Raw genomic sequence first — 12,746 nt, forward strand, 5'->3', positions numbered from 1 at the left:
GCTACTCAGATCTTCTTTTTAAACGCGTTGCTTCGACGGGTCAATTTCAAGCCAGAATCATCAAAGAAAAACTGTTTATAGCAGCCTTGCACAAATTTCAGCTAACTTTACAAAGTTTATTTTTAAAAAGGTATTTTTTTCTGGGTCGTAATCCTCAGTAACCTTGATGGGCACATATATTTCTTTTTATTTTACTTTTTGGAAAGCTGAAATACGTGAAACAAAAAAATATGAGGTAAGTTAAAAAAGTATAAATTTCAATGTAAAAACGAACAATCTTATAACTACATGTGAGTGCAATACCGATGTCATGTGTTGTTTCATTACTAGTAACAATCTTTAAAATGGTGTTCTAAATTTTCATCATAATATTGTTATTACAATATATTCTCTTCGCTATCCATAAAAACTCGTCATCATGGTTACCTTACTTGTTAAATCTGTTTATTGAAAACTTGTTGAAAAATGATAAAGTATTAGGGAAATAACAAATTTAACATGACTGCTTACTAAAATGATGCTAAATTAGACAATTTTTGCCATTGAAATGATTCTAAACAGGTAAATGCAGGAGTATTGAGGAATATTGTAAATAACGTAAATATACACTTGCCTGTGAAATTCTATGCCAGAATTTGGTGTCCAAACACTTCTGCAATTTTGCACAATACAATGCATTCTTTATATTCGGAAAATATTCATTAAATAAGTAACAATATTAACTTAAATATTCGAAGCGACGCAATTTTTTTGACACACATGCCATATTGACAAAGTGAGAGTTGCTACAATTTTATTATGGTGACTACCCATAATCAGGGAGTATCGCTTTTTAATAATTGGTTCAGATACTTAGTTTATTTAGCATAAATAATAATTGTCTCATCCAACAATGCTTCTGAATGACGTTGTTGGCAATTTATCAACAAACTCATGTACAAAAACTAACCTTTTGCACAGAATATTACAGCATACATAGTAGCCTTGGGAAAACTTCGTATTAACAGTGGCAATACCAAGTTAGGCGTGAAAGTGATAAAAAACATGAACTGGGCAATATTTTCTTGTTACACGTCAATGTTCATACCGAAATCTCCAGTGTATTAGATATAAGCTTCTTGATTTAGATAGATAGGGTATATTATGTCACACTAGCTGACCCGATTGAATGTACTGTCATCGCGCGAAATACGCGTGTAGTTTAGCCGTAATAGCCGCAAAGAGCCGCAAATAGATTACATTTTTTATTATAAAAATAAAAAAAATAAAAAAATAAAATCCATTTTTATGTTTGGATATTTCTTAGAATAAAATATATAAATATTCTACACGAAAATTCGTGTAATTAAATTAAATTGTGTATAAAATACTTAACTACGTCTAATTCTGTAGTAATATTTTTTTTTATTGATTTTTTAATTTACTCGATAAACAGAACTTGTTCTTTATCTTGGTTTACCAATACGCTTAAGGTACATATATTAAGGTTTTAACTACTCTTTTATATACAGAACAATAACAGTGAATGTTTTTGACATTGGCTTTAATTCTTTTCTGACTCCTAATTTGATAATACTTTTGTCTGTGAAGGATAGAATGTGTAATTGTGTAGGTACACAACCTGATGCCTATTTTATTTAGACAAATGCAATAGAAAAAGCATTCATTTGCTATTTAATTTATTATTTCTGAATAGGTAAGTATCTACCTTTAGACTTTATTTAAAAATGACATCAGATTTATACCTTAGGATTATATTTCTCATGTATACCCAATTTATTACCTACAGTTTAAATAGTTAATTAAAAAAATATTTTGTAACGAGTTTAAATATCAAGAACACTCCGTGTAAAGTATAATATTGTGTGTAAATAGAAAACGGCTCTTGGTGAAAAGATATACCTATACAGGGTGTACTAAGCCCCAAGGAGGTTATAGTTTTGCATACGCTGAGTACGTAAAAATACTTATAAAATTCCAGACGAATTTTTTTGACAAATAGATGAATTCTTAAAACTCTATGTGTACACCCATAACAAGCAACCCGCTAAACTTTGCTACCCGCACGTGAGCTATCTAAGAGATTATGTTTTCATAGACAAAATGCTCACATTATCGAACGATATATGCCGGCTGCGCGAAGCTAGAGACGAAAAATTAAGCAAAAACTTTTTGGCGTAATTTTGTTGTTTAATTATTTTTTACGTGATCAGTGTATGCAAAACTATAAGTCCCTTCGCGCTTAGTATACCAATAGTGGGACACCCTGTATATTTATTTTCCTATTCATAACAATTTTTAATAATATGGATTCTAGTTTTTTACAGACATTAATAATTGTTACATTATTTTGATTTGTTTTGTCGTGGCTCGTGAAGCTGACGAAGGTAATGAAACTAGAGAGTTTTATTATATCAAAAGAATAAATTATGATAAAATGATAACATTAGTATCTAACAGTTTGCAAGTGTAATAATATGATAGGAGTATTTTGGTAAGTTCTTGGCTTATATACAAATAATTAATATAAGCTAATATTTAAGAAAATCTTCTAATGTTTCACTAACTACCACCTAAACGAATAAAATAACCTTATTACTTACTTTACGTTACATAATGAAAATTTCTACAAGTAAATTCCTGTAACATTCAAGTATATCAGTGAATCGAATTAAAAAAATAATAATTAAAACATACAACCGCAAAAATTGTCTGTTGGATATTATTTTTATGAACATTTACACAATAATTATTGATTTTATTTTCATTTTCATAATTAATGTAACATTTTAATACAGAATTTTACATTCCACGATCATAATAACACATTCTTTAAAATCTCCTAATATTTCTGCGGCCGACGGAAAAGTATTTAAAATACCGCAGACAGTAAACTTTTACTTCTTTCATTGAATTTATTCAGAGAGGGTAGCACATCGTAATTCGTAACCACTTTCGTACACAAAGAGCCCTATACATTGTTAATGGAATAATAATACCTATATCGTGATTTTATACAATTGGACTGAAAATTGAAAAGACACGTTGCGCTCACGACAGATTATTTAAAATAATAATGGTTCTGTTTGCAGAAGTCGATATTTGTTTTGTTTTAAATAACGCTAACTACGCTTATCGTTAATGTGTGTTTTTTAGTGTTATTACCTTTTATTTGGTGTAACAAAATACAATTTAAATATTAGCATGTTAATTTACGATGTAGTAGTTAAGAAGTAATGTTCAAATTTGATCTAAATGATGTAATAATCTATTAATTAGAAAAAAAAATAGTAAGTTTATTATGACTACATTTGAAAATGTTGTAATTCGTAATTATTAATCTACCCTCGAGATATATCTCTACAATAAAATAGTTACGTACCTAGTTACATTTATATAGATCACACTGTGCTACAATTTTTTTCCAAGTTAAATATATTTTACTATTATTAAATAAGTTTGACTATGACTGATTTAACTTCGTTATTTTTCATTACCTTGTACTATAAGGTCGTCATTTGTAAATTGAATCGGTTACATATGACACTGTTCACATGGGTATGCTAAACGTCTCAGTTAGCAGTGATCACGAAAACACAGTTTAAAATTTCAACAGCTTTTAGTGTAGAGAACATAAATATTTTTGCGCACTTACTTTTCCAAACGATCGCCGAGCTTATCCGAATGATGGTTTTCTTTAGGTTTCGTGAGATCGGCGTCATATAGGTCCCTCTTGTAGCCTCGCCAGAACGTCGGCATCATCCACATGAACCATGTTTTCGAAAAAAAATTTGCTCTTTTGTAATTGTTGGTTTTCTTTTCACGATTTTTCGGTGGAATTTTCATGGGATCGCTCGGGCTTTTATTTCCACTCACCATTTTGAATGATTATTTAGAACTCGCAACAATAAAGTTTGTAGGGCGCGATTTACACGAACGTCAAAACGAAAAATTTAAAAAAGGAATATCATTTTTATCTAGACAGTCCAAAACCGCGGTGCTGGCGCTAGGCCGGGGTGCGCGAACGCAGAGCGTCTGACTGTTGACGACACGACCGAACGCTAACCTCCTTCCACTGAGTGCGCGCGCCGAGTGATCTCGTTTATATGAAGCGACAGCACTTGAGCGGCGCCAGCGTCTCGTTCCCCGGTGGCTCTTGTTCTTCGCAGCCTCATTAGCGCTATTTACTTTAGATACTGCAGAGCTTTCCGTGCTAACTTTTTCCTCATCGCCAATCTAGAGGTCACTCCCCACGAATTCGTTGCGAAGATGGATCTCCTACATTTCTTAAGAGAGCAAAATGTATGTTTCGCAAGTGACTACTGCAGGATCTGGAATTATTAATTTAATTCATAAAGGGAAATTTCATCTGGATTAAGAAAATATTAAAATTATTTTTATTAACTGCCTAATATTATGTAAATCAACCACAAATATACATTTTGTGATATCATTGTGGTAATACTCTATTCGTTTGAAAAATTATGTAGACATAAAACAAAGAGAAAGTACCTAGTGGTCATTTTTAGTTTTCGATAAATACCATTAATATTTGATAAACGACAATATAGCTTTCGTCAGAATATAATCTATACATATAATAAATCTGTAGAAGGGTCAATTCTCTACATTGAAAATATTGAAAAAATAACTAGCAGGGGGATAACTGGATCGATACCAAGCCCAAATATGTGATTAAAAAATTATTTGTCTGTATGTGAAGACATCACGTGAAAACTAACGGTTCGATTTCGATGAAACTTGGTATAATAATTATACCTTATTATCCTGGACGTAAAATAGGATATCTACTTTTTATCCTGGAAAAATACGTAGAAAAAAATTAATCTTAATTTTTCAGTTTTATCCATAGACGTTGGTCTGTAGAACCGCGAACACACATTGCGTATTATTATAGGCCTATTTGGATCCAATAGATATTTAAAAGATGTTATTGTCAGAGTTACTCAAAATGGAGAAATCAACCATCCACGCGAAGACCGACATCCGCGTGGACGGAGTCGCGGGCAGAAGCTAGTTGCCTAATAAAAGCTAATAAATGGTTGAAAATATTATGTCACCAAACGTTTCTAGAAGATGGTTTTATTTGCGCAGAATGAACTTAGTGAGATCAAACATAAAAATTAAAACATAATTTTTAATGTAAGTCTAACAGTAAACAAACTATAAAATAGCAAGTTCATAATGTTATAACTTCAATAAAAATAATTACAATTGTGTATAATCATATAAAACAATACATTTGCAAGTATGTATTTATTTTGTAAGCATATAATCCTGAACTAATTTAATCAGTTAGGTACTTACAATGTAACTGTGTCAGGAGAGATCTTCGATGTTCATTTTATTTAGAAGTCCGTTTCAGTTACATTTATATATATATGAGGAAGAAGATAAATTACTATTAATTTAGAAATTTCTATAAATCATACTAAGGGGAAGTAAGTGTACTCAACATTACTCAACATTAAAAAAAACACAAATCAAAGAAGTATTTACAATTTTTTTTCGTAAAATTCTACGGTTTCTAATAATTCAGCGCCAGAGCAATAATATAAATTTTAATTTTAAAATATATTTTTGTTATTTGATTATTACGTCTACACTAATAATTATTGAAATAATTTTAATCATAATATTAACTGCAATGCATAAACCAGATATTTCTCATATCATATCATTTCTCCAATCAAATACCCTTAAAATTAAACATATAGTTGCCATTTTCTAAATATAATCTGGGGGCACGGTAGTGCCCCCGCCAAGACGAGCCAAGCGAAAGCGAAGCGCACGGGCACTACCTACCTTTTCTCGAAGCGCTTCGATCTTTTTTTGAACCCTCATAACTCGGGTTTGGATTATGTAGAAATTATATTATTAAATTAAATCATCTTGTCTCATTAATATGTGTTTATAAACGACAGTTCTCGAAATAGGTAGGTATCAAAGAGAATTCTGACCGAACAAGTTGTCAATATTCTAATTAATTTTTTATTAAAAAAATTCTTCTAGATGTGGTATTGTGGTTTATGTATAATTAGGTGATTAAGATAAAAAACTTATCATAAAACATACGCAGATGTATTGAATTACCATATTAACCGACACTCTTTGAGAGAAACGGAGGCACATTGAGGGTCTCAATTATTGAGACAGTGAATTCCCGTGTCTTCTTGTGTTTTATGGTCTTGGGCAGATACATTTTGCACTCTTTCATTATCGTTTACGAACACGGAGGTAATCATCTAATAATCACCTTCTGTATTCTGTCAGATCAAGGCTTTCTTTTTGTTATTCCCTCCAGTAACCAAACAAAGGACCCCTCGTTTCTATCCTCCAAACGTATCAAGAAGGCGGTGGCACAATGCTTTCTACCAAGGTTCTACCATTTATTAATAAATATTTTTTGCTATCGTAAACTTTCAGATTGCCGACAAAATGCCGGATGAAAAGGAAACACGATGAATATTCCGTGGGTTGCTATTCCTTAGGAAAATAATAATATAAACTTTTAGAACTTTTGAATTTTCATGGATAAAAATACTTCAAGTTTAGAACTTCTTTGGTTAGAAGTGCAAAACATATACCTAACTCAAATGTCTCTTGTTTTGAAAAAAGACTCAATTTTATGTCACACTATGTTCATTTGCTCAACAGTTCAAAGAGAAAATTAATGTTTGAAGAACTATAATTAAAGACAATTAATAATATGTGTCCAATTCACTCAGTTACATTTTAACTAGGTATCTCAACATGTGCATGTGCTATGTTTTTACTTACAAGAATTAATCTGATTGAAAAACTTAATTATACAATGTGAATTTTTTATAGCTTGGAATTTACTTGGCGTTTCCTTATCGTAAGTATATTATTAATGAAATCGACGTTTAATATTAGATACTTCATACATAAATATTTGAAATGTTGTGTATTTTGATTTCAATGTGCTACGGAACTGCTTATAGAATTATACAGAGAAATTACATTTTTAATATTTATAATCTGGCAATCAGTTATCTTCGCTCTAAGCCAAAGAATAAACATACTCTAAAAATAAGGTCGCAAAATTAAACACCAATACATAGAACAAACAACATAGACGGAAAATTTCTTACATTTTTTGATTTGATAACAAAAAATATTCTTATCACTCTTATTAACAGATGATGCAGTAACGAGATGAAGATAGCACGTAACTGTGACTCGTCAACTTGATTGCATTTATATTGATTCAATGTAAGACGGACTTCGATAAGTATGGTCTACAAAAATTTGCCGTATAGATTATGTAACTTCGATTAGGTCAATAATTAAACGTTTGTTGTTTCAGAGAATCACATTATATACGTTGTGATGATTATATACTTCGATGATGATGATTGCATCATTTATTTGTAACCCCCACACATTATGAATATTTAAGCGTTTTAAACTGCATTGTTATTTATCCTCATTCTAACATCAATTCAGTGTTATTGTTACAAATTATCTTGTTCTTAAATTGTTATAATTTCAGATTGATATAAATAAAACATGTTTGATACAAGACTTCCGTACTTCCGTTTAAATAAAAAATATAATAGATGCTAACACGTTACATTAAAAACATCAGTATTTATGCGTAAAAATATTATGCAGCTTTCTGAATAAAGTCTTTGTTGTCTTCATCTCGCTGACTGATTACGCGTGGTTTTTGTTTTCTATTGAGAAATACCAGAACACAGCGGAATTAATTCATACAGTGTATTAATATACCTATATATATACAAATGTATTGTACGAATGAATATTTGGTTTGTTTGTTGAATTAAGCGTAATTGTGGTCAAGACTGACTGACGAAAATTGTTTAGTAAAAGGCCGAAGTATCACAATTATTCGGGCTTTGGCAAAGTCATTATGTCAGACCTGAGGTTTGACCAGTCAAATCTACAGTGCCCGAGCTTCGGGGTTTGACTATAAAATTATATATATAATACTTATTCAATTTTAATTTCCAGAATAATAGCGACCATTACATTTTTGGCGCGTTGATAGTAAATTTTCCTGGTCGTGTCATGGCAATAACTTTACGTCATGGAGTAAAGCGACTTTGGTATCTTGAACCTTGCCAAAGAAGTTTCACTTCTTACACGTGTACTCAGCACACCTCTATTTTTAACTTATTTTAGGTGATACTTAGCGGTTAATAATACGGTCGTCTTATAGTCTTTTAGTGTTATTACAAATAGATTAGACTAGCTTTCCGCCAGCGGCTTCGCCCGCGTTTTCAAAGAAAATCCCGCGTAGTTCCCTTCCCGTGGGATTTCCGGGATAAAACCATGAGTTAATCCAAGTTACCCTCTATATGTGTGACAAATTTCATTATAATCGGTTCAGTAGTATTTGCGTGAAAGAGTGACAAACATACTCATAAATCCATCCTCACAAACTTTCGCATTTATAATATTAGTAGGATAGGATAGGATTCGCACATGATTTGTTTACAAAATAATATCTAATGGGCCTACGTCTTGGAGATATTTTGCGTATTTGGATAGATCACGTCATGATAATTTATAAAGAAATTAGTCTAAATTAAAATACCTATGTTTAAACAGGTTTATTGTTTACAACGCAAATGTGGCCACTGTATTAAAATTCTATGCCTAATAATATCTTCAAACTCGAAAAATCTATGTCGAAAACGTCGTTATCAATATTTGAATGTTTACCTAACTTAGGGGGCGTCCATAAATTACATGAGGTGTTTTAGGGGGGGGGGGGGGGAGGGGATCGAGTCATATCTCATCTATCCTTACGTTGAGGAGAGGAGGGGTCTCGGCAAAATATCACGCAATTTTTTTTTCCGATTGACAAAACAAACTACCTATACTTACCTACTCTTTTGGTCCATTTAATCAATTCAAAAAATTGAAAAAGCCCCTCACGTAATTATTAATGAATAAGGGAGCCTTATTTAGTTCGATACATAATTTTAAACAAATTTTTATTATTTACATGATATTTAATACCTAACATCTGGTCTGTGGGAATATTCAGATTATTGACAATATAAAATAAAATGCATTCGTAATATTTCTAAGGACTGATTAAATTTCGCCAAACTTTACATACATGTACAGAGAGTTCGATGTATTTTGGCTCGCGAGGTTTTATTGGATTCCTTTTTTGACATTGGGTACATTTAGGTACATTTGCATTATAAAACATTAATTAAAAAAGATAAAAAATAATGGTGTTGGTGCTAAATTGCACAATTTATTGTTTTAATTCCTTGGAATCAATAAACAATCAAATAATCCAAATGCAATCTCAATCAGCGATACTTATTTTGAAATTCACAACATTCGAAAAGACATTTTTTCCTTAAATTAAAAAATTCGTAGAAAGCATTGCATTCGTTGATATTTTATTAAATTAGTTTTAAATCATAAGAATTTTTGCTGCATTGCATGTTTGTTTTGCGTGTGAAAAGAAACGCTGATCGTGCTTTACAGTCACGGCCGCGCGGATCATTCATTGTAGTGGCAGTAAAACCTTAAACTTAGACAATATAAATAACATAGTAGCACATAATAACACCAAGAATAACACGGTCACTAAATCCGCTTTATATTTTGATTGATAAATACTTTTCAAAATTAATAATAAGACTTTTTTAACATTTTCTTTCGCGGTTAATGTAGGTACCTGAATTTTTTAGTACTTATGGTAATGTCTCACTTTGAAATGACTCGTTTTTGGTGCCTCGACTTTTGGTAAGGTTCAGTAGGAATATCTACAGATATTATATACTTTTCTTCGAAATTTGATACAATTCCTAAACACAAGTACGGTAGTACCTACGTATGACATATTCTTGGTAAAGATTCCTATAAACAGTAGTAAATCTTTAATGGCTTTGTGTATATCGTAATGATTATAATATATTACATACTAAATATTTATTCGACATATAAATGTGTGTAAATTCTCATAACATACCACACATTCCATCGAACAATTAAATAATATATAATTGGTACATTATTTAGTGTATATTGATTGTTTTTAACCGACTTCAAAAAAAGAAGGAGGTTATCAATTCGGCCGGTATGTTTTTTTTTTAAATGTATGTACACCGATTACTCCGAGGTTTCTGAACCGATTTACGTGATTCTTTTTTTGTTCGATGCGGGATGGTGTCGAATTGGTCCCATAAAAATTTTATTCGGATAGTAGTTTTTATTTTATGAGCATTTTTGTCTGTATTTGTAAATGTTGCAAGTGCAAGTTTGAAGTCGGTTGTTTTTAACGCAGTTTTACTTGTATATTAATCAGGAATGACGTACCTACCTACTAAACATACCTACACATAAACTTATAGACTACAGCTGCTACAGCCCCTTGCCAAAATATAGGTAGATGGATTATTTGAAGCACCAGGTGACGTATATAGGTACATATAGGACGATATAAGAGCATAAAATAATAAGATTCAGTATGCCGTCACCTTTAAGCAGTTCGACTTAGTGCAGGTGAGAATGGGTCTGGAAACGGGCATCTGCTGGGCGGGAAACGCGGTAGAGTATCTACTATCTACTAACCGTTCTCGCAGTTCCGCCCCAAGCAGTGCGACAGAACAAAGTGGGGTTTCGGCATTGAGATATACATATGGAGACGACACCGCCTACATCACTTATGTTCCGCTCACCATAAGCCATATGGCTTAACTGCACGCTCATTTTTTATTTGTTTTAAAGTGAAACACATCAAATATGCCTTCGTGTGTGTTACGATATTGCACAAATAATACGGAAAAGTGCAAAGGAATAACTTTCATCGGTAAGTACCTAACAAGATAATAATTTTTAAAACTTAGTTAGAGCAAAAAAATGGCGCACAGATTTTGTTCGTGGTGTCTACTCCATACGTAGTAATATTATCTCAATCGGTTTCGGTAGGAATCTGAAATAACCACGGCTCTATTCCCGGGAGTCAGAGGTATCTATGCAAAATTTCCCCATTATAAAATAGGGGGTGTGTACAGAAGCATGTTTACTCCTACTTGTTAAATTAGGTAAACTGTAAAGATTATTATTTAAAACGATAATTTTTTTATCAATCTTATCTCTCTATACCTATTTGAATATTTACATAAATTATTCCGGGTTTGCTTCTGTAATCAGTTGATAAGTGCAATATAAACTTTACAAGAGAACGTATCTATTTATCTAGTGCCTACGTCATGTATCGCCATAAAATGATGATACCGTTTTAATTTCTTCTTTCTGTCATGATATGTAAGATTTTATTTACTTTCTATGGCCTATAGTGTTCTGTGAAATGTGAGATATTTAAGCACAATGATTGTAAAGTCATTATTTATACAACAAAAATAACGCACATACGCATCTAATTAGGTTTACGTAAGATGACGATGTGATTGACATCAATCCATTTGAAAAATATCAGTTGATGATGCTAATATCTGCTACAATTTTTAATAGTAGGTACACCTTTAGTACACATTGTCGATACATAATAGTCAAAACTGATAGCATAGGAAAGAAAATAGGTTTTAAAGTGAAACTTTTATTACATCTTCTCAAACTTTTTGGTCTGTGTAGCGCATGTCGCGTGACGCACGATACGTACGATAATTATCGTACTTTTTAGTTAAATGTCTATAGTGTGAAAAAAAGTTTCACTTTTACCGTGGTTTCATAAAACCACACAACTTTTTTATTTCCTATCTGACACCTGTGCACCTACTTACAGATTTATAAGAGTTCGTGCTTTGATAATGATTAGAATTTTCAATTGCAGTTACACTACATATTATTTACATTTATGTAACATCAATTAAAAATTCTAAACAAAGCTTGTTAACATATTGTATATCGATTATCCATTAGTAATTAATTATTGTTTCATATAAGCGATATGCACGTTAATCACGATTTATGTATATAAATAATTACAAATGTTACGAGACGTGACATGTAACTCTATTTCTATTTTTTTTTGTGGTTCTCCATCTTATAAAATTTTGCTGAAAATAACTTGTGTTAAACTTAGTCTCTGCTCACAGAACATATAAAAGGTTTTACTTATACAGTTCTGTGTCTCTGCTCACGTGAGAGCATGATATCAGTGACTTTCTAAATTACCTATTAGTTGTTATTATATTTCTCCCACTTATTTCAATTGTAATATTAAATCACGAATCACGAGTATATTCTGGCACATCACGTATTAACCAAATGCCTGCAATACGTGATATTTATTGCAAATTGTAGGTATGTACTTGGGGGTGTGTCAAAGTCACCGTTCAGTGGAAAATAGTCAAGTGAGAAATTGTTAAGCAGTTACTACATGTTCCGGTTGTTCGTTGATTTGATTGTTATTCTAGTGTGCAGTGGGGTCATCATACTGAATGGTGACAATAAGCACAATGTGGCTATTGAAGACCCGTGTGACGGCAGGCGGCGTGTCTGCCACTTGTAGCCGGCCTCAATAGAGCAGCGGCCAGCGGCCAGCGGCGATTCCATAGATTTCTTTCTTTTTAAAAAAACATTCTAGGACGTTTTGAAATAAATTCTTAAAAAAAAGTATTGAATTTCTAAGAAGGTTCATTGGGTTGTTGAATATTTTTGTTTTAAACAGTTAAACATAGTTTAAAAATACAATTTAATACAAAATACTTGATTAATTGTTATGACTTAAGATTAATTTATATTTA

The 12,746-nt window shown here is 31.7% G+C and overlaps 1 protein-coding gene across 2 annotated transcripts in view; it reads right to left on the reverse strand.

Moving 5' to 3' along the window:
- Positions 1-4,095, reverse strand: part of LOC123699951 (ATP-binding cassette sub-family C member 4-like) — a 33,447-nt gene extending 29,352 nt beyond the window's left edge. Inside the window, exon 1 of one of the 2 annotated variants that reach the window (XM_045647018.1) lies at positions 3,656-4,095. In XM_045647018.1, coding sequence (XP_045502974.1) covers positions 3,656-3,879 — 224 coding nt within the window. In that variant the 5' untranslated portion in view covers positions 3,880-4,095. The remainder of the gene's footprint in view (positions 1-3,655) is intronic. The other variant, XM_045647010.1, reaches the window with a different exon arrangement.
- Positions 4,096-12,746: the final 8,651 nt, after the last annotated feature.

This window comes from Colias croceus, chromosome 2 (assembly GCF_905220415.1).
Source record: "Colias croceus chromosome 2, ilColCroc2.1".
In the NCBI taxonomy this organism is placed as follows: Eukaryota; Metazoa; Arthropoda; class Insecta; order Lepidoptera; family Pieridae; genus Colias; species Colias croceus.